The following is a 24,050-nucleotide window of genomic DNA, read 5'->3' on the forward strand; positions in this document are numbered from 1 at the left end:
CCTAAATCTCCTCTTTCCCAGTAGCTGCATCTCTCCTATGTTTCTGTGGAAATCACCCAATGTTGGCTGCAGTTGCCCTCTTTAATGTTTGCTGAGGTTCTTGGTCTCCAGGGCTTTGGTTGTAACGCTTTTATTTTAGCTTCCTAAGTAAAGTATACTTGACTTCATCAAATGCTTATTTTCCCTGCTACTGGGAGAAGGAAGAGGAGAAAGAACTTGGGTTACAATCATTGTCTTACTCCAACTTGTGCGCACACACAGTTTGCTCCATTTAAAGGCGATGGCACCTTTTAGATCATTTTTAATGTTAATATATTGGAAGAATAAATTAAATCCAGCTATAGGAGATTATACATATTCTGATCATTTATATACAGATAGTATCAGATTCTAGTCTAAAATCGTATCTAGTTTAGTATCTAGTTTTCATGATTACACAGATAAATTGCAAGTTTGAAAACAGCACACAAAAAAATCAATCCTGATATGCACTAATCTTTATAGTCATGAATTTTCAGCTCTTCTGCACTCACAATCCTTTGCCATTCTTTATTTAACCTTTTTCATGTTTTTTAATTATAGTCAGTCATCGTAAGATATAAACATAATATATATGGGATATATGCTATGGTTTTGGGAGTCGGAAATAGGTGGAAGTAAAATATTGGTATTGATTGTTTGTAGGTAGGAGGATTTGTTGCTGAGTGGGAATCCTAGGTGCCGATGGTGTTTGTGGCAGCTGGGTGGGGTTGTTAAATGAGGGACAGTTGAGAGTGTTGCATGAGTGTCCCAGCCTTTACCCTACACTATGCTTATCTGTGGTGAATGTACTGTTTTTAAGGATGGTATAGAGTCAGCTAAGCAGTACAAGATGTGGGGTCACGTAACTGTGGCAGCCACCGAGAACTACTGCATACCGTCCATAAATGGAGACTTTTTACCAGTGTTGAGGACTATACATGTGGTGGAAGAAGGAGCTGCAAATGTGTGGGAGGAAGTGAGAGTCTCCTTGTCTCCCATTGAGTCCAGCCTTCTGCAAACAAGAAGGCTGAGGGGTAATTTTTATAAAATTGAGGAATTTTGGCCATGACCCCATGGACACCTGAAGATAACCTTTGGGGTTATTCTTGAGAATTTTGGGATTATTCTTGTTCTAATTCAGTGACTTTCAACCTGTCCAGATTACTGTACCTCTTTCAGGAGTATGAAGCCAAAGCCCCGCTGCTCAGGGCTGAAACATATCACTTAGCTTCCTGGGGCCCCCTGTGGTGTTCAGCCCGAGGCAGTTGACCTGCTTACCACTTCCTAACTCTGGCCCTGTACTTGTGACCCCCCAAGCCCATCTTGCGATCCCCCAGGTTGAGAGACACTGATCTAGATGAGTTGACATAATCCCTGGCAGACCTCTGCGTACCCCGAGGCATACTCCTGGCTGAGAACCACTGTTCTAATATCTCATATGGCTCAGTACTCAAATCCCTGTCACTATTAAGTTTCATTGAGTAGGGGTCCATAATGGGGTTCTTAAGCAAAATGTACACTCATACTGAGGGATTTTTGGGAGGGGTCCAATAAAACATTTTACTCTGTAAAATCTAGAGTTTTCATCTGAGTTTAACTAAGTAATAAGCATTCCTAGTTCTTTTTATACAGTGTAATGCAAAATATAGATACCGAAATGCGTGTTTGTAATGTCCCAACAAATTCCCTGCAAGTAGCAATCATATCTGCCACAGACACGTGGCTTATCAGGGTATTGCAGATGCAGAGTTACCTATACAACATTCTAAGCTATAGACATCAGCCATTAGCCATTTCTTAATGTTTGTGTCTTTGTTACAAATGATAGTATGAGAGCTCTCTTCTGCTAGCTCCCATATTTCCAGCACTTCCAAAATAGCATTTGAAATTGCAGTTGTAGTCTCTTTTCAGAATAAGGACTCCTAGCAAAAACTGCAGATCTTTTATTACAATCACAGTCAATACAGTGTGAAGTTAAATCAAGGAAAAATTGTATTGTTACCCTGCATCTACAAGTGACTAGTGAATAACAGAGAAAATGCTTTTTATCAATATTAACATGAGGTCAAATAGGTCAGCTTAGACTGAGCAAAATCTTTGGTGGAAAGCAATGCATAATATGACTCCAGAACACCGAGGAATCAAACAAAACCTGTCTTCCACCATAGAGTAAGGTTACATATTCAAAGCTTCTGTAATGAAAGCACTGCATATTTTTACAACAATAGATGCTTCCCCAACCAATGGCTTTTTAACATTATATTTATTTTTGCATGCCAGTCATTTAAAGCTTGTTTAAGCTGTGTACTTTTTTTCAACAGCTGTTTAATGATGTACCTGACATTTTCTTTGTTTTGTTGTTTTCCCCACATGGTACCTTGGGGCACTTGAATTACATGTGGTTCATCTTAGCACTCAGATATGGTGATTATAGTGCCATAGAAATGTCAATTAATTCATTAAATAGTTGTTGTAGTGCAATCTGAAATTGAATTACTGTGAGATGATTCTTCTTTTATTTCCAGTCATGCAGTTATTTTTTTCTGAGCTATTATTGCAAACTTTGAAAAATTCCCCAAATGGGTGTGTCATCTTCTCGCTCATGGTCTTTCCACAAGGAATCAAAATGGAGTTTTCATTAGCATGATTGGCTGCCCTTGGATGTTGTGTGTCCAGTTGCCACGCTCATTCACAAGTAATGTGAATGAATACCTTATCCTATTTGATGTTTGAGATTTTTAGAATGTTTGGTAGGCAGCATTTGAATACAAACCAAACATTGGTTCTTTCTCTAGTTAATAGTAGTCTCTTTCAGATTAGCATTGAGGGCAGCATCATGTCATTTTCAGTTTCACATCTTCTTCATAATGGTGATGTTCTGGGGCAATATTTGGTCATTCTGATTTTTGAGAGAGGCAGCCATAGCCTCTATTACAACCTGTATTACAGATTCTGCTTGTATTGCACTTCCTCCATGTCTTCCATTACTGGCAAAGGACATGGTGTGTGTCCCTTTAACACTGACTTGGCCTGTGTAGTCTATATTGTCCTGTGGTAGGCAGAGGGCTAGAGATGAGTGTGAAACGTACTATGGTCAGTTCATCAACAGAGATATCCTTCTGATGTCAGACAATATCACCACTGTACCATATGTAAATAAATTTATGCAGTGCAATCTCTCTTGTTAATCTAAAGAGGTGATATTCCTTTTAAACTGAGTAGAAAGAGTCCCCTAAGTACTGAAGATAGCTGCTGACTCTCGGGGTGTTTTTTTTTTGTTTCTTTGTGTTGTTTATTTTCCAATGTTTGTTAGTATGGTCAGTTGAGTACAAGACAACAAGCCAGATCATCAACTGGTGTAAATCAGTATAGATCTGTCAACTCAACAGCTGAGGATTTGGCCCAACATTTTTATAGGGAAAGAAAATCATTGCAGTCTGATTATTATCTCATACTTGTCTTCTGAAATGTACATATCTAGTTTAGCTCTGGGACAAGTTCTGTAGTCATCAATGACAGTACTGATTATCAACAGATTACATGATTTGGAGGTTGCCATCGTTAGTAAATGTGGTAGGTGTAATAGACAAATGACTGACATTCTAATGCTCTCCCTTGACGTGATGTGCACTCAATTTGTAACCACTACAGTCAGCTCTAAATATCAAAACCTTATGTTGACTCAGTGTTAATGCACTTAACACATGCATGCAACACAGTTGATATATATAGCTTTCACAACCAATGAATATCACTAAATCATTTTATGATATAAATCAGGATACTGATGTGATTTACATGGAACTACTGGAATGTTTGACATGGATGCCAAAGTAAATGTTGACTACATAACATTGAAATGTTCCCTTCTTTTGTCATTGTATTATGTATGTTGTTTAACAATTTTTCTTTAAGAAGTTACGGAAGTTGATACTCAAAATCCCCTTTTAACTCTGGGGCTAATTCTTCAATCCTTACTTTTACTTATGCAGTTGGTCCCATTGAAGTCAGTAGGACAGTTTCAGAGAGTAAGCGCTACGCATCATACCTGTTGCAGGATTTGAACCTATTGTTTTGGACTTATATTTTCATCTTGCCTACAAACCTCTTCATTCCAAAAGTTTCTAACTCAGTGTTAAGAGTTTTCTCAGTATATTATCTCTTAAGAATTTAGTTCTCTACATAAAACATTCTTACTCAAAACTATTCAGCAAGACTGTAGCTCAGATTTTTGTCATAGTTTTGATAAGAATTATGTTGCGTATGCGTGTGAGAAAGATAAATCAGTCATTGGCATTATTATATTTAATAGCATTTATTTTAGAGGTGATAATCAGAATATTAAAAATAAAAACAGAATGGACTTGTACAGGAATGGATCTAATTTCCTAATTGCACATAAAGTATTTGGCATGTTACAGAATGATCAAGTTCATTTATAATACCTGATGATTAGAAGAGTAAATTTGTTCCAGCACTTGTGTAGTGAAATATGCTTGATATTTGAGAAGCCCTCTGAGTTTATCCAGCGGATCTTTGACTCTTTCTGCTCTCCCCTTTAATATACCAAAAGAAAATGTACTTATGGAAATTTTAATGTAATCTCTTCATAGATACCTAGATTTTAAGACCTGGTGAGTTTTGTATTGTGGATCCTATATATATATATATATATATATAAGGATATTTCTTATTTACCCTGTCAAAATGTAAACTCCTACTATCATGTTTTATTTTCACCATCCTATCAGACAAGTAACATAGAAGGGCTTATCAGATAATTTTCCCTTATTGTTTAACCTTTGTTTTGTGTTATTTAGGATTCACACTCATTTTATATTGAATTCTTCATGATAATGAATGATCTAATTGGATTCCAGTAGGAATCTTCATTATTATCATTAAAAGGAAATTCTTAGTGGGATCAAGTTTGCGTACTAAAAAAATTTATTTTGTTTTCTGAATGACTACATATAACGCTCACGTGCAGGAATTATTTTCATTCCTTGGTGAATCATTACCTCATTATAGAAAAGGTAATGTTTTCTTAATTCCATTACAAAATCAATTGCAATATATTTTATCCTATCTAGAATATGTGGCCTTATATAAAGCTTTATCTGCAGCTTGGGTTTAATGTTCATTTTTTATTATTAAAAAAGATAGCTGGTTTCTTGGTTATCTTAGGAAATTATTAAGTTGTAAAGTCCCAGATTGATGATAAAAACAAATGGGAAAAACCAAGGCAACAGAAAGTAACAGAAAAATGAGTGGCAAATAAAAAACCCAACTACTATTGGTGCAGATGTAGCTGTCATAAATAGCAGCACCCCTGCAAAACTGCACCTCCTCTGTAGATCAATCAACGCTACTGTGGCACTTTCCACACATTAAGTTTTTGATGCACCTGAATATCTGGGAATATAGCCTTATACTTTGCTTAGTATTATAACTATATAATAGCTCTATAATTTAAGTATGCATGGTAGCAGTTCAATATTTAAGTTGAGCGCTGATACATTGTAATTGGATTCCCTTCAAATACATCTGTTTGGGGATTTTTATTAATGCTCTGGTAAAATTTCTCCTGTCTGTAAATCATTTTGAGGTGCTTAGTATGAAGGATGGTCCATAAAAATACTTTGCATTGTGTTCATGATGCGCATACTGAAACCCAGTTTCCAGTTATATATTCCTTTGCATAATTAGTTTTTTCCCACTTGCAGCCATGTCACATGCTCATTAGAAGGTCAGTTGCTGTTCCTTAAAATTACATAAGAGATTGTTCTTGATAGTATTCATTGCAGACTGCTCCATTTGTTAAACTGAACCACTTCCAAACATTTGTCATTGTTATCAGACATGGACAATTATCAGACAGTTGTGAGACAGAGAATCTATATGTGCATTGTATAGTCTCTTTTTTTCTCCCCTTCATAATGATAGCATCACAGACTCTGTTAACCATCAAATAAGTATTTATATGTATGTTTTTAATTTAGTTTACAGTACTTTCCTGATTTTAGGACCTATTAAGATAAAATATAGGTGGACTTCTATATATAGATGAAATGTTACACATATATTAGACTGCCTGCTGTCCAAAGAAAAATAAATTAAAAAGGCCAGAAGTATCTGTGTGGTGGCCACTGAGCACCCCTATTACTGATTCCTGGTCTGTCTCCTCATCTCCTGCTGGGATTCTGCAGGAATCCAGTGGTGGGAGAGGGTGTTGCTTTAATAACCACCTTTCCTGCCCCCAATTAGTGACAAAGACCTCATCCCACATTGCTGTTATAAGAAGGGAAGCTTCATGTGCTCAGTAGGGAGTTGCTCCTTTCTCTTCCCTTCACTCCTATGAGGGGAAAGAGCCTTCAGTTTGAGCCTCCCCCAACCCAGTCTCCTGTCCCTCAGTGATATTTGTAATGAAGACATTAGCCAGGGAGAAATCACAGTGACAGCGCTTTCTTAGGCTGCTGAGATGACTACAGTCTTCATGTAATTGAATTGCTGAAGGAGAGTATATTGTTGCTCTGGGAGAAGTTGAAACTTTTTTTATTTGTATACATATACTTACCCCTTTGGAGACAAGTGGGCATATCCAGGGGGCCTTCTCCAGTTTCCTACACTCAGGTTTTGGTACTCACTGACCTAGTTCATTGGAAGGGAGGTTGGGATTGGATTACAGCTATCCTACACCATGAAAGGGGAAGATTTTCAATTTAGGAGTAAGGACTGTTGGATGGCACATGTCAAGGGGATATTGGATGGACCTATCAGTTTGGATTGGGGTATATTCTTGGATGAGTGTTTTGTGAGGATTGTAAAATAGTCTTTGTATCTTAGTCTGGTAGTTGAGAAATTTGGCATGTGCTTCCAGGTGCTATGGAGCTAGAGATCCAGAAAGGGATCGACTTGAGAGTCTTGGACCCTTTTAACCACCTCTTCATTAGGAAGTGGTTCGTTTCTAGAACGTGGCCAGTTGGTTGACATTTACTGCCTGTTTCAGCTGGAGACTCGGTTCAGGAATGCAAGGAAGAATCTAACAAATCTTCACTCACAGCTGTCCAGTGCAAAATCACCACCATCCACGATTTAAAGAGAGATTGTCAACTTTATGTTTTTTTAAATAGCGTAATTAAAAAATCTCAAGTTTCTGCTAGCGCCCCCTTTCAATAATACGTCCTGATTTTTTCTTTCTTTCTTCCTTTCTTTAAAAAAGGAAAGGAGAAAAATTAAGGTTTTTCTGCTTCAGTGCCGATGTTTACAAGGGTCTTTTTAGAGAGGCTGTGAAACAGTACCAAAGACAGTCTGAGCTTCCTGTCTCATATAGCTACAAGACAGTGAGAATACACAAAGTGCTGCCGAATGCAAGTGCCTCCTTCCCTCTTTGATTGGAGGCTTGATCTGGAGCTCAGGCTTTGAAGCCTGCCCCTTTCCATGGGCATCAGACCTTGAGCTCCAGCCCAAGCCACAACTTCAAAGTGCTGTCTATAGAGCTATTCTTAGAGTGCTAGTGCGAGCCCTTCAAGCCTGAGGCTGTCAACTGGGCTGGGCGGCTTGCTGCCACAGGCTGTGTAGAGCACCCTGAAAAATTTGATAGGCATTGCCTGCTGCTTTTGGTGATTGTCTTCCAGCCTTTATTCAGAAACGTTCATAATCCTAGGGCCAAATTCTGCTTTAATTCACACCATGGTGTCAAACAAATGGGAGAGCAGAATGCAACCACTAAAGGAAATTGTAGACTTGAGTGTGCTTTGTAACCACAGGTAGAAATAGTGGTTCAGTGCTTTTTTTCCAGCTACCACAGCTTGATATGTCTTTTCTTTTCTCTCAGATGTGCCACAATTCTCCATGAATTTGTCACCCCCTGGGGTTAACTGTTTTAGCCTACCCTACTTAGGAATACCCTTGAAGTCTGCTCACGAGCTAACGTAGTGCAGAAAACGATGGCTTATCTATTTAGTAGTGCAGTCAACATTTAGCACATAACACATGCCTCATCTCTTGCACTGGCTTCCTTTTTGAATCCCACAGAGTTGATATTCATCTAGATAGCTAGAAATATGGTTTGGGTCCTGACTATTTAAATCATTTCCTCTTTCACTCTTTAAACTTGCAGCCAAATCACTGTCCCTTAATTCAAAAAAAGTGGAATTGGTTTTAGATAGAATGTTCTTGCTGTTGGGTTCTCCGTTCTGGGATTCACTTCTGTTATCTGTTTTTCAGAACTCCATGTCAAAGTGTAAGGCCCATCTCTTTTTCCAATCTCATGGTAAAGTGTTGCTGTCTATAGCAACAGGCTGGACAAGCGGTTGGAAATGCTGCTTGTGTGACCTTAGGCCAATTTAGAATTTTTGGTGGAATGGTTAGGATCCTGTCGATGGCTGAGGGGGGGGGGTGTGTGTGTGTGTGTGTGTGTGTGTGTGTGTGTGTGTGTGTGTGTGTGTGTGTAACATATGCTGATAATAGGCACAATATGTACATTTGGTGAATGTTCCGTGCCTTCCCTGACACTCTTGTGAGACCAATTTCCACAGCTGGAAAACAAGGCGTGGGAGTATCATAGACTGAACCCTGGGAACCAACAAGTCTAGGGGTGTGTGTGTAAAGACAAACTTGGCATTAGTAGTACCCACATGCAATAGGGAGTAACCTCCAAAGCTGTAGAGCCCAGGAATATTTACAAACTTACAAAAATGAGCCCTAAAATATTGAAATGATTATGCCTGACTTGTTTGATGTTGCATTTCTGTATGATTGTTGTTCAGAAAATGCCCTTTTTAAAATCATTATAAAAATTGAATGATCAGAGAGGGCCTCACAGCTGTACTAAATTGGTTATTAACCATATTTGCTTGAATGCGTCCCCAAGGAAATGCTTAGTACAAAAATCAAGGCATTCTTTCATTCTTCTTCGTTGGTGTTTTCCACATTTGTATTTCGTGAGGGTGTGGAAAATATATTTAGATTTTATTTTCATGATTTCTAAAATTTAAATCTAAATTCTCCTTTGTCTCTATTTGAATTTTCTGATCGTGGGATGTCACTAAACTATTTTGGCTTATTTCTCTTAATAGAAAGAGGGAAAGGATGAATAGCTCTTTCTTCTGTTTTGTATATCTTTCTTCAATTCTTACATTGTACTGGACTCACATACTGTTTAGTAGGGGCCGCCTTATTATTCTGTTTTATGTATTGAGTGCCTTAAGGAGGATGTCATGATCCCTGCCCCAAGGAGTTTACCAGCTAATTAAAAAAAAAAAAAACATTTTAAATGTGTACAATTCCATTCCCAGAGCTCATCAGGGCTGTTCCACCTTTTTAACGACCATATATGGCTATATTTATGGCCATCAAAAGGTCTCAGTCCCAAGGCTGAGAAACAATAACAAATTTGGGATGGAAAGTGCAAATGCTAATCTGTTACAATTCTCCCAAACAGATCTTGCTGCTATCAGCAGACCTGCCCACCCACCCATCTGCACAACCCCCTTTATTAGTCATCTTTTGAGGGCCACACAGTAACATTTTCAAAAACACGTATGTCACATTTTCTGAAGTGTCTTTAATGAAACCCACTACATACAGAGGAAACTACTTCCAGAGATCTCAGACATTAGGTAATAATCTTTACTAGACCATCTCTGTGTGGAAGATTAGCCATGTTAAATGATATTACGGGATTTTTAACATTTCCAATAAATACAATTGGTATATTTTAATTCCTTACATCTTTCTCTGAAAGTACCTTCAGGACCAAAATTTTAAAAAGCAATCTTCATATTTAATTGAGATGATAGCCAGACATGGCATAGCCATAAACCTTGTGTAAAGATTCATGGGCCTGATCCTGATCACCACTCTAGTGGTGCAAAGCATCCAGAAAGCCATTGGATCCAGCTCCATGAGGAATTCATCTACATAAGGGGGGATCTCTGAGAGCAGAGGACTACTATAGCAGCTCCTGCGCGCCCCACCACCCAAGTCACAGCATAGGGGGCAAATCTAAGATAATATGGGAGAGGGAAGGGGTGGCCAGGTTGACCTCTGGCTGCGGGAATGACCTGTGGGGCTGGGGCCAGCTAACGTAACACAGAGCAGCCATGGGGGTATTCTATTTATATGCCAGGGAGTGGCCTGGCATCCAGCTGCTGGACAGTATTCAGATACAGCCCAGGATTGGGGTTTATATCTTAAATCTCTAGATGTTCAACTAGTAAAAAATATTTTTTGTCTTCTGTTGACATAGAATTCGTAATGCTATGCTAGTGTCATCAGTCAGCCAGAGTTTTGAATCTGCAGAATCAAGTACTTAATGATCAGATCCAAGAGTAATTTCCAGAAAGTGCTTAGAATTAAGGCCAAATCTGAGAAGCTTTGTACTTTTCATGACATTTTTTCCCCTTTAGCTTTCATGTTATGGAAGCCACATGAAATCAGCAAGCAGTCTTAAACTCAGTCTTTGAAGGTATTATAAAACTGCAGCTCTCTGCACTTGCGTATGTCTCAGAGTGCGGGTGTCTGGCATTTATTTGGTTTGAAAAATGCAAGTCAGATTTGGCATCAGTGCTACATGCTGTAAATCAGCATTTACTAGGCAAATTGTTTAGTCGCTTAATAGTACTACTGCAAACCTTTTTTTCCTCAATGGAAAAATGATGAGAGAAACTACAAAGCTGATGGCATATAGACATTTGATATGGTACTGCAAAGGTAGACACAGGGAGTATAAAAGAAATGATGGTTTTATTCATCATTTATGAATGTAAATGGCAAATTTCCATTAGGATACCTACAGAATCATTCTCAATAAATGTTTTAATTCTCAAGGTGTGTCTTTTGCTGAATGTGTGCTTTTTATTTTATTTCCCCTCTTTTTTTTCCTTTAAAAATTGTTTAAAAAATCTCTGGACCGGTTGTCTTTCTTTCCTTTTTCTCAGGACTATGATTTAAGCCAACTTCAACAACCCGATACCATAGAACCAGATGCCATCAAACCTGTTGGGATCAGACGGCTTGATGAAAGACCAATCCATGCAGAACCTCAGTACCCAGTCAGATCAGCTGCTCCTCATCCTGGGGATATCGGGGACTTCATTAACGAGGTAAAGGAGAAAAAAGAGTTTCCTTGCAGGATCAGTTAGGCTTTTATATGTTGCTAATTGAACTCTGCATGAATAACTGTTACATTTGGAACATAACTTTTTAAAACTTGCTTAGACAATTAAAACGATCTTGGTAGATAGAAATAAATATGGCCTTTTTAAGTGCAGACAAATTTAATTAACTCATTCAAATAGAAAGGGAAGATATATCAATTAACTTTTGTACATTTGTATTAATTGCATTCATAATATGTTATCAGCCTTAGCCACAGTATCTCCAAGAGGGATTATACCATGGGTTCCAAGTAATAAATAGACTAACAAAATTATAATTTAGCCTAAATTAATTTATTAATGCAGATTAATTTAATAATGGAAGAAGTTCATTTTGATTTTCCTCACACATTGCCCTTTGAATCCAGATAATAGTGGAAATTCAATACCTTCAAAAAGACCAAAAGAGTTCCATCAAACAAGATTAGTGAGTAGGGCAGCTAAATTAAATGTTATGTAAGTGCTTTAAGTACTTTCCTTGTCAGAGAGCTTTTATGAGGCTCTGTGCCTCTTTGATTCTTGCAAAGTAACAAAAAGATAATTGACAGTGAATGAAAATTCAGAATTTACTTTAAAAGATATTTTTTGTTATGAAAGAAATATTTCCGTACAAACATTTTTTTTAAATTAATTTTACCATTAACCAAATGTTTAGGTGTGTTTAAGACATTTGTTTTGTGGAATTTAAAATGTTAAACATTTTAGTGTGTTCTTTATGCTTATTATTTTGGGCAGAAGAAATATTAAAGAATAATGTGCAATTTATATTCTCTACTTTTCTCAAGTATTTCTTACCTGACTTAGCAGTTTAAAGTGACTGGAGCTGGGCAAATATCGCAAAACTGCTCTGAATATTTGTTTGTGAATATTTTTTTTGAATTTGTAAACAAAATCCCTCTAATGTGTCCATACATCTTTTGTGTTTCTAGAATATTTGTTGAATACAACAAGTATACTCCCAGGAATGTACACAGACCCCTCCATTTCTAAGTGACCATTGAAAGAATATTAGCAGAAAGCAAATTTAGTATTCACTTTCAATGAGCATTGAAAATTTGATTCTGAAAGTAGCATTCTTCAAATCGGGACGTAAATTTACCATGAGACATATTTAATGGCCAGTCACACAGCTCACATTTCAAATAATAAACATTTGAAAAGTCACAATCTGGTTGTGGACAATATGGAATCAAGGGGAGGAAGGTGAAGTTCATCATTGGCCAGAGTAAGTGTAAAGAGGCACAATTCACCCCTTGTCTCCATCCCCCCCACCCCCCAACACCCCTTTCTTTGTTCTGCAGTGGGAATAAATGTCTTCATCTCTCTCTGGGTTTCCACATGGAAACCGCTCTAGTTAGTGAACAGTGGGGAGAGCCAAGACTCATCCACATAATCCTGCTCTCAGTGGGAATTATTGAACAAGCAGACACTGCTCTCCCCACACTATCACCTCGCTTGGAGTCACAATTTAAGTATATTCAGCCAAGCAGAGGAGCAGGAAGGGGGAGGGGCCTAACTTCCTTGCACAGCCAAACAAGGGCTAGAGATTGTCCAGTTCCATTTAATTTATTTGTTAAGAATTATTCATTCAGCTGTTCTTGTGGCATAGTTTCTGCATGCTCTACAATCATGTTATACTATCTAATAGTGATTTGTTGTGAATGTGGACATGCTGGGCCATGGAAGAGAGAAATCAAGGCAGGGAGCTACCTCCAAGGCACCTTCTCTTTGTGGCCAGAGGTTGGCTCTGCAAATGGTCACCTGTCTTGATTTTCCTATTCTGATGTCCTTTGCCCAGGGGTTGATCGCCTGCCTGTATCCTCTTTCTGAATGGCCATATGGTGGTCCTGGGTGGGAGTCCCTTGCAGCAGGCCAGGGCATGATGGAGTCCCCAGAAACTCCACGCAAGCTCTTCATGTATAAATAGCTCTTCCAAAGTTAATTTCTTTCCTGGGTAGGGTTCCAGCTCTTGTCGAGAGATACCAGCGAGCTGTGACCCCTCCATCATTCCCCAGACTTCAGCCATCTCTGGCCCTCCAGCTTCATCTCTTTCGCTGAAAGAGCCAGCAGGCATCTCCCTCTGCTGCTCTCTGGCTGTGGGTCTCTTGTGTGGGGACATTTGTAGGTGACCGCCTGATTGCCTTCATGTCTTCTGCTTTCACTTGCCTGAGCTGGCTCCACTGCTTAGCCAAGGAAGTCTCCCTTGTCTCAGGGGCATCCCCTCCTTGAATCTCTCAGCTCTACTCTGCCCCTCTGCTGAGCTCTTTCTACTCTCTCTCTCTCGGGACTCAGCATTCTAAGCTCTCCTTTGCCTTTGGAGTGTCTCTCATTTCTAATTCCCAGGGACATTGCACCAAACTAGGGTGCACTTGGATTGGAACAGAAGAGCTAGACCCAATTCCATTCAAGTGGACAGCAATCCTCTTACAGTTATTCCTCACTGTTATGCTTTTTTTTTACTTTGCAAAATAAGATTTTCCAGCAAACACTTACGTAGCAGTCTATGGTATTACTTACATCAGTAAAAGTCAGGCAGGTGAGTAAGGAAGTGTTGGTTGATAGATCCTTGAATATGTAATACATTTCATATTTTATTTTATTATTTTATTTATGTCTTTATAACACTTACCTTTCTAATGCTGAAAGGGCTTTTTAAACTGTTCGGACTCATGTTTTCAACACATTTCTTCTGCAATTCTCACTCCAGTGCATCATTCTAGCACATGGCATTCCCCCATCAGCCATAAACAATGAACTACGCCTTTTCCTTCTGGAAGCTGGAGACAGTACACTGTTGTTGCTGGGGTTCTTAAGACTAAACCAGGCCCCTCGCTACAACAGGTTTTGCCTGTTCAACAAGTTGGAAGTTTGGCTTCTCCTGAAAAATTGTATTATAATTTTAATTCATTTTTCAGTGGTCATGACATCATTTCTACTCTAGCCTCTATTCTCCCTCTCCTCAACTGGGGAATCACTGGAGCATTGAGGTTCCACTCATCTGACTCCTCCAGCACAACACCCCTCCACCAGGCTCTCTGCCCTTACTTCTTCATTTTGCCAGGGGATGGGGCTGAGTTGGACAGGCATATTTGATCCTGTGGCATATATCTGAGTCCAAGGAACTTGCTGAAATCCAACCCAGTTTTCACTCCAGACCTGCAGATATTTGCTACTGAAGCAAGGCCTGCAAGGTGGGGGAATGCATCCAACAAACCAGAGCTGTGAACAGTGAACTTCACCGGCACAGTTTTCCTAATTCTCCTCAGAGGATGCCACCACCTTTTCACCATAACAGCTCTACAAGGAATATTTCTGAAGAAATAGGAAGTAACCATAAGTTCAGAGTTCCACTCAGAACCAGTGGAAATGTTTTGGACAAACAAAATGTCAGGAAACTCTTAAGGCAATTCACGTAAAGGGTACATTGAACTGAAAGTAAGAAAAGAGAGACCAGTTCATGCTCCTGATTCCCCACTGCCCCAGAAGGCAGAGTTTTCAGATATGATAGAACTAACCAAAGGACTTCCACTATACCTTCTGAACTAACCAGACCTCTTCTATCAAGGCCCCCCAACCCAGACCATCTGCAATTGACAACTTGTTATTAGTTGAGTAGGGATGCTTCTTTAGGATTATTTAGTCTCTTTTGGTCTCCAGACAGGAAAAAGCTTATTCATTTATCTGATAAGTTTTCATTTCTGGTGTGAGGGAAACTCCAAAGTTCCTGACCATACTAGTCTCTCCAGATGGTTTGGACAGAGGCCTATGACCAAGCACCATAGCAGGACAAGTATGGGCCTCAGTGGCATTCTTTATGGCAGATTCACAGGCTCTTCTATCAAACAGCCTCTAGTGTCCAGATTCTCCAGCTTGGCCAGACTACACAAGCCTGCAGTGAGCCCTACCTTTTTCTGATTATCCAAGCCCTTATGTTAGCACATTTTGAACACATGACATCTACTTCTGTCCATCAAGATCTACCTTCTGATAATCTCCAAAAGATTGACTCCAGAATCAGCCTCCCTGTTGGTATTGTATCTGTCCAAATGAGTGTTGTTGGATTTTTGAAACAATGTGGTGTCACTTCATCCCTTTGGATACTCCTGATGTTCAGGTTTATGCTTGACTGACCAGTAAATGTACACTATATCTGCAGGACAGGTAAAATTCTTCTAGAGACCAGAAATTAGAGAGGCAGGGCTTAGTTTTAGAGGCCCAGATTTTTAAAGGTGTTTAGGTGTTGCTCCACTCAGTTGCAAGGCCTACATGATTTAAGCATCTAACTCTTGTTTTCAGGGACTTAGGAACTTAGTCTCATTGGAAGCAAATGGGATTTAGGTTCCTAAATCAATTGGCATTACAACACTGAGCAGATCAACAACCAAATAGTTTTAAAAATCTGGGCCAGACACCCTAGCAAAAAAAGAAATCCAGACCACTCTAGCAAATGGAGGAGTCAGCCAAGGTGGCCTCCATGTTTCGTGGTCAAAGACAAAGCTACAAAATCTAGGATCAGGTCCACCCGGGAACTCTAATCTCTTTGAATAATTAATCAGTCGAAGCAGTCTCCAGCTTTTGCTGTTTGGGTTCTATACTCCTCAGTTCCTCCAACTCTCATATGGAGGTTCTCCACCAGATTGGTGTTGCTGTGTCTGCCCTAGGTCGTTTACAATGAATATGAAATCTTGGCCCGACAACCACATTTAGGATCCATTCGAGCTGTGTCCTCTTCTTACTGTTGTACAGTTGTGAAACATGGAGACACAGACTGGGCAAAGTTAGAGGCTTTCCACACAAAATGCCAAAGTCGTATGTTGGGCATAAAGTGGAATGACTTCATTTGTAATGCAGATGTTTACAATTGCTCCAGACTACTGGAGCCATTGTCTGCAGATGGCATCTTATGCTTTTGGATATGTTGCGAGAATGCCCCAAGACGTTCCAGCAAATGCCATTCTCCAGGTGCCTTGTACATCTGGGATAAAATTCTACCAACCAAGGGGGTAGGGGCATCCCAGAGGCAGACCCCCCATTACATGGATTCATCAAGTCTGTTGCAATGTTGGACACTTGTCCCATCAAGCCCTTTTGGCCATACAGAAACAGACTAAATGGTGAATGATCTCTGCAGCCAACAGTTTGGCTAAGCATTGAAGAAGAAGATGACGACCATCTCTTAATATTCCCCAAAGAAGAGACATAGTCCATTTGTTATGGAGAGGGGGGGATGATGCTACTATTAGAAAATAATCAATAGGGTGAAAATTTCTGTTTTGAGGATACCCATTTCTATTACTGAATTGTGGAAATTGAAAATGGAAAAGACCTATAGAGTCAACTTACTCCCCTTCCCCTGCCAGTGCAGGATTGTTCCCTGTGGTATATTATTTTGTGGTTGTAATCAGTTGCATTAAATCTACCTAACTTGATGAGAAATATGTAACTGAGTGTGCTATACTGTCCCAATGACCTGTCAGTTGAAACAATTGTTAAAATAAGCAATATTGTTAAAACATCCTAGCATTTTGAAAATATTTATACAGTTTTGGTTAATATGTACCCACTTCCAAAAAAAAAAAAAGAATTCCATTTGTGACTTAGTCATAATATGGTTTGCAGGCATAAACAAAAATTACCCCAGCGACTTGCTTGCTTTGTCTGTTTCAGTGGATAGATGAGTCTCTAATTTTAAGGAAAAAACTTCTTTTCTTCGAGTCCGGTGTACAAACAAGTTGGTAAGATAAGTCGTGTGTTATTAGTAACTCTTTAATGTAGACATTATGCATTCTATTTTGAGTTTTCAAAAAGTGGAACATTATTGACACTTAGAATACTTATGGATGTGCCTGGCAATGTAAATTAAGCATCCACTGCAATAGCTTTATTAAAGCTAACAGTACGTTTTCAAGTGTCAACTGCCCCTGAGCAGAAATAAATTGTTTTGTAGTAGAGACTTTGTGGGTAAAGAACATTTCTAATCAACACAAGACATCCTGAGGTAAATTTAAATTTAAATTACAAGCTAAAGGCCCCATCTTACAAGATGCAGAGGACCCTCCACTCACTCTGAAGTAAAAGTGTTATTGATGGTGTTAAGCTCTGTGCAGCTTTGCCTTCAATGTACTCTCTCTTCAAAAGCCAACTCTTATTCCCCATGACCCCATCCCAACACCACCAAAAGTCTGTCATATCTTGTAAAGAACTAGAATTTATGAAAATCAAGAACATTGATTCTGTAATGTTCCCCATTCCCATTCAGGATTAGGTGGTTTACCCTTTCCTGTCATTTGGTAACAACAGATAATATGAGAGCATTATGTGTGTTAATTTATGTAAACGTAAGGTTGCTGAACCTCTTTGGTCAACTCTGGATGCAAACTCCCCTTTCTCTTTCATGCCTCCTGTTAGAAGCAGGGGCAAAGGCATGGGGAAAAGGAGTAGACAGAGAGGAAATTTGCAGCCAAATTTGTCTGAGTGATGTTTACATCTCCACTATTGAGGCAGCTGATTCATCTGACAAAGATCCTGTGGTTCTTCAGATCAGAAAGCTCAGTCCAAATGACCTTACCAGCTCTATTGGACAGGACTCCTTCTGGTAATGAACACGTCTGAGGAAGGCATGGAGAGCTAGCTAGTCATAGAAGGTAGCACCAGATAACAGAAGTAGATGGCAGATTGGGTTAGTGTGGTGATTGCATTCAGCAACAGAAAGCCGAAATTGTTTCATGTTAAATTTCCTCTGCAAAAGTTAGTAAATATTTTGCCAAAGATATATTGTGGAAAATTCAGTTGTCCTCTCAAGAGTTACTGTGTTAAATTTGGAGCATTAGAAGATGAAGTAGAGGGATTCTTAACTTTGCTTTAAGTGCAAATGTCAATTTAACTTTCACCATTTTGATATCTCCATGATGCTGCCTCTTGGTGCCTTTCCTCAATGAAACTGTTTGCACATGAAGAGCAACCTCTGGAACAGTGAATTTTTCATTGCAGTTCTATCCTGTAAACTCAGTGGTACACCACCAGTTTTATTTCATCCAATGGATTATGAACCAGGAAAATCCAAATATCAACTGGAAAATCATTAAGAGATTGTTCAGTTCGTAAGTCTAGCTTCATGCTGTAGAAGGCTGGTGCATGGCAGAACTTCTGCAGTTGTACGGGAGAACTATTTTTGTTTAGAGATACCTATTAAGCTAGTATCCCGGAGTCAGACCCTGTCTACACTTACCTCCGGGATTCAGCAGCAGTCGACGGGAGTTACGCAAGCTACACAAAAAACTTGCGTAACTCCCGTCGACTTCTATTCTCCTCTTCCGTGTGCCGTCTTCACTGCACTGCACCGTTGCCATCGACGCAGCGCTACGCCACTTGTGAAGGTGGTCTTAGTACATCAATTTCTGGATCGACTGAGCGGGTCTTTACTAACCGCTCAGTCGATCCAGAGCAATGTAGTTGTAGCCTCAGACTTCCAAGCTGGTCATCCTGAGAGTGGATCAACTATGAAAACTGGAGCAATTTCTCCAGAATTTCTGCTCCAGGCCAGCGTTGTGAATGGCTTTTAGAAGATAGCTCTGATACTTACCATATAACCTCTTTGGCTGAAATAGCACTTCTCTTCCTTCCCCCTTACCTACATCCAAAAGGATGGGAGTCTGTAGCCCCGAGCAAGCTTAAGAGACTGGCAGAATATTCAACAATGTAGATCCAGCTATATATAGTTCAGTAAGTAATGTTGTGTTGTTTTTTCAAGAGCAGAAATGAACAAAAAAGACTAGCTCTTTGAAGTTGGACCAGATAAGACACTGCACTGCAACGACAGACATTTAGGATGATCTCTCTCTCATTTGTCGTTATTTTAGCTGTTAGGATGGAAAACTCAGAAAAGAAATATAACAAAGGCTACCAATTATCCTGGTTAGAGAATTCACAAAGATGACTGTAGTGCTGGCTACTAATTACCATCTCAGTGACGTCGTACTACCTGAAGCATTTATTTAAATCCAAGAAATGTTCTTGGCTGAGGTTATTAGTATCGTAAATATCCAAAAACTAAATATCCTGGGCCAGGTTCTTTGCTGCCTTGTGTGGTCACATACACCCATGCAAAGTGGGCATAATATGCTATTAAATCACATTGGTAGCATATTACATCCATTCTGCATGTTTGTGAATGGTTACACAAGGCAACAGAGAGAGACTCAGGCGTGTAGTTTAATTGGTGTTTCTCTTCTTATGCAGACATGACATGTGGTTTAATTAATTGATTTAGCTATACTGGGGTGTTTTCTCGAAAAATCAACGCCCATGCAATAGGCAGTTCGTCACCTAATTACACCTACAGCATGGCATATGAAACATAAGAAATTGAATAAATTTTACTGAAAAGGGATAATCTCCAAGGAAACACTCAAACTTGCAAATAATCTGTTTTGTCAGGAAGCTGTTTTCAGAGAAGTTTATAAGTGATAATTTAAGGGTGAGAGCCTTGATAGGGGCCTCACTCTTAAATTCTTCACTAAGCCTTCTAGAATTTTGATTGACAATGTGTCTCTGGACAATGGCTGCCAAAGTAGATCCTTCAGTGAAAGGCCTTTGGAAAAAAACATCCAGGGGAAGAAACTGCAGGGTTGAAAACCCATAAAGGTGGTAGGACCCTTATATCGTCTTCCAGGCTTCAACCCTCTTTATTGAGCCTTTGTGGCCATTCCTTTCAGCATCTCTGAGATTCCAACACAGGGTGCTCATTTAACCTTCTAAAATCTCTATGGCTAGACTGATCCTTTAGGCTTAAACCTGTGTAGAAAGTGGTGCAGGGAGCACCAGGAAAGAATAGTCTCAGCGAAGAGAGAGAGCAGGAGAGAGAGAGAGAGATTTCCTTCCCTGTTTAGTCCTTGGCTATAGTCCTTTTCAGCAATGGCTCTGTTAATCCTCCCACCCACTAGCTGCTGGGGAGAAGTGTCAGGCATGTAGCCATGATCTCCCAGAGCCACAATGTGAGGCAGTCCCAGAGGGTGGGGAGTCTTTACTTCTTTGTAGATGCATAACACTGGGCCACAATTGAACCTTGAGTTTACAGCGAGACTGCCAACCCCGTAGAGCAATTATTATTACTCTTGTCCCATCAGGACCAGATAAACTCCCACCGTTTCTTGCCTCTCTGTCCCAAGCTTCTTTACTGCCACTCAACATTCATGGCAAGAAATCAGAGATTCTTTGGGGGGGAGGGGCGGAGTGGGAGACTTTATGGGCAGACTGGTGTGGAGGTTGCTAATGGGAGACTTCTCTCTCTCCTTTTTCTGTTCACAAGACACACTGCAGTTTACAGCAGCAATGCTTGCTTCGAGAGCCTGTGGTAATGGGTCCACTGTCTCTTGAAGCTCCACATTCTGTCCTAGAGCTGAGGATTATAGTCTATCTGTCCTGTAACGCAGTGACTCTCCACCTTTCCAGACAACTGTACCCCTTTCAGGAGTCTGATTTGTCTTGTGTAGCCCCAAGTTTCACTTCCCTTAAAACCTACTTGCTTACAAAATCAGACATAAAAATACAAAAGTATCACAGCGCACTATTACTGAAAAATTGCTTACTTTCTCATTTTTACCATATAATTATACTGTACTTACATTTCAGTGTATAGTATATAGAGCAGTATACACAAGTCATTGTCTGTATGAAATTTTAGTTTGTATTGATTTTGCTGGTGCTTTTTATGTAGCCTGTTGTAAAAGTAGGCAAATGTTAGATGAGTTGATATACCCCCTGGAAGACCTTTGCATACCCCCGAGGGGTACACAGATGCATGATTGAGAACCACTGCTTTAATGCATCAGATTGTTTCACCAAAATACAATCCCTTATTAAAAGCCAGGTCCTGGGATGTGCTCCAAACCCTCAGGATCTTCCCCTAAAAATGGAATCCAAGTCAATTTCTTTTTCAGGACAAGCTATGCGAGTGATCTTCTAATCCATCTTCAGTATGTAGACGACTGAAATCCTTCATCAACAAAAGAAAACAGAAGTCATGTCCAGTTCTCTATTTATTTCAAAATGTCCTCAGAAAATGAAAATATTATCATCCCTCCAAAATAAGATTGGCAGCAGCTCTGCCTTGAAAATGAGCCCCACCAACAAAGCAAACCCAGGCTGTTGTATTTACCAGACCTGTCTTATTGCTGCTACTTCACCAAACCTTCCAGCTCCATTGATAATTAGGGTTACACCCAGGTGCTGGGCTTCTTTAGTTTGTGTTGCTCAACTTTAGAAGTGGATTTTTAAAATTATTATAACCCTCCTTTTGACTGACTGGCTGATAGATTGAAGACTTTGAAACAAAGATTACAATCACAAAAAAAGCAATAATTGGAAAAACCATTAACACTTATGTCTAGATTTTTATCAGACATGTAGCTTTGATCTCTTGTGAAATGTATCTATTTGTATTTGTGAAGTGATGCACGAGAGCTCGTGCGTGGTCGCTGTAAAATTCCTAAAGCCTAGGCCATTATGTATTAATTAATTAATCTTTGTCATGGTCGGGCTTAGAGGTAGGTGACCTGAGTGCTGAAAACTAGGGGTCAGTAGTTGTTAGATATCTCCCAATTACTTATTTATGGAGCTACCTAATTGTGGCTTGCAGCACGTGCAGATTAACCAAAGGCCTGCCGTCTTCCAGTGGTTAGGCTGGGATCATGTGAGACCACTGTTGTAACTAATTTATACAAACAAACCTCTCTCTCTTATAACCTTTCCTTTCTTTACCCCTCCCCATCACTGACTCCAATGGTTTGTCTTTTTGTTCGCATACCACAAGCTGTTCATATCTTCATTCTTCTTCTGGTGGTGATCCTTATTTTATGTCTTAGATTGTGAGCTAGGGTGTCTATATTTGGTTGTACAGCATCTAATCCTCTTTTGATTGCCACTGCAAATAGAAATAACAGTCATAATAATAATGTTCTCTGAAGATGTACAACCACAGTCAATTACATTCAAAATCAGCTAGTGCTGAAAACTTGACCATAAAAACAGAAGTCTCATTATTTATAGTTTTGAAGTTTCAGACATAGGAATGCTGTTTCATTAGTTGAAATGTAAGGAAATGCATAAGAGCAAGAATCTGGTTTTCTCAGCCTGCAGTGGTCGTGCGAGAATTGAGATATTCTTGTTACATTTTTGCTCTCGGTCCCATTATAGAATTTTTGTCTTTTTTCTTTTCTCCGTATTTCAGGGACTCAAAGCAGCTGACAATGACCCTACGGCCCCTCCATATGACTCCCTCCTAGTCTTTGACTATGAAGGTAGTGGCTCCACGGCTGGATCTTTGAGCTCTCTTAACTCCTCAAGTAGTGGTGGTGAACAAGACTATGACTACCTGAATGACTGGGGCCCACGCTTCAAGAAACTTGCTGATATGTATGGTGGAGGTGATGACTGAACTTCAAAGTGAACTTTGTTTCTGGACAAGTACAAACATTTCAACTGATATTCCCCAAAAGCATACAGAAGCTAGGCTTTAACTTTGTAGTCTACTAGCACAAGTGCTTGCTGAAGGCTTTGGCATAGGCTGCAAACCCATTTGGGCTCAGTGGGAATATCCGTAATCCAATGCTGTTTGGAAAAAAAATATTGAGCTCAGTTACACTTGAATTTTACAGTACAGAAGCACTGGGATTTTATGTGCCTTTTTGTACCTTTTACAGATCAGAATTAGTTTTATGTTAAAGGCTTTAATGGTACTGATTTCTGAAATGATGCATTTAAAGAGACAAAATATGTTGGGGTGGGGAGGAGTAAGTTAAATCACAGTATGCTTCAACATGCTTTTGTTACATTGCATTGCTTTTATTAAAATAAGGAAATTTAAAAAAAAAAAAACAAAAAAAAAACCCAACTCATGGAGCCATTTTATTATCTGGGGGAGAAGACCATGAGATTGAAAAATGTACATTACTTCTAGTTTTAGATGTTAGTTTTTTTCACTAAAATTCTAAAACTTATGCAGCTGGTTGCAAATAAAGGGAGTTTTCATATCACCAGTTTGTAGCAGAATTGATTTTTTTTTCTTATGATAGATGTTAGACACATTTTGGTCTTAATCCATGTACACTTTTTTTAAATTTCTGGTACTTTTTTTTTTCCACATCACTGTAAAAATGGTATGTGTACATAATGTTTTATTGGCATAGTCTATTGGGAAGTGCAGAAACTTCAGAACATGTGTATGTATTATTTGGACTATGGATTCAGGTTTTTGCATGTTTATATCTTTCGTTATGGATAAAGTATTTACAAAACAGGTTGCAAACAAGTGACATTGATTCAATTGTTGAACTGTAGTTAGAGTACTCAATTTTTTTTAAATTTTTTTGTTTGGGGAGGGAAAAAAGTTCTTAGCACAAACGTTTTACATAATTTGTACCAAAAAGAAGACAGGGGTGGCCTGATACTGGTGGTACTAGTAAATATACAGTATGTTGGAAAAAGGAGCTTTTGAACTGGAGATAACTTCTGACGACAGCTTTGTCTCTGTATTGTGTACCAGAATATAAGTGATACACCTCTGACCCCAACGTTCTGAATAAAATGCTAATTTTGGATCTGGTGGCTGGTTTGAACTTCTTTTGCTCTTGAGCAACTCTGATTGTAGCAAAAAAGAAAAAAAATGACAAGATACTACAGCTTTATCGAATAATAGTGGAAAAAGTGTGTGCAGTTTTTCATAATTCAGTACACATGAGCTGTGAATGAATTATATGTAGGCTAGAAGGAAGGCTGAATTTTGTTATAAGTTTGGAAGGAAAGTGCCAAAATGAAATAGAAGTAGGCTATGGTGTTACTATTAAGGCAAAACCTTCAGGACTCTAGTTT

General features: G+C 39.2%; 1 protein-coding gene across 3 annotated transcripts in view; it reads left to right on the top strand.

Annotated features, from left to right (window-relative positions):
* CDH2 (cadherin 2) overlaps positions 1 to 23,779 on the top strand; it is a 162,342-nt gene extending 138,563 nt beyond the window's left edge. For all 3 annotated transcript variants that reach the window (XM_067546279.1, XM_067546288.1, XM_067546299.1), the window contains 2 exons: positions 10,965 to 11,129; positions 22,411 to 23,779. In XM_067546279.1, the coding sequence (XP_067402380.1) occupies positions 10,965 to 11,129; positions 22,411 to 22,617 (372 nt within the window). In that variant the 3' untranslated portion in view covers positions 22,618 to 23,779. The remainder of the gene's footprint in view (positions 1 to 10,964; positions 11,130 to 22,410) is intronic.
* The last annotated feature ends 271 nt before the right edge of the window (positions 23,780 to 24,050 follow it).

This window comes from Emydura macquarii, unplaced genomic scaffold (assembly GCF_026122565.2).
Source record: "Emydura macquarii macquarii isolate MOO-44397 ecotype Brisbane River unplaced genomic scaffold, CSIRO-AGI_Emac_v2 contig_212, whole genome shotgun sequence".
Classification (NCBI taxonomy): Eukaryota; Metazoa; Chordata; order Testudines; family Chelidae; genus Emydura; species Emydura macquarii.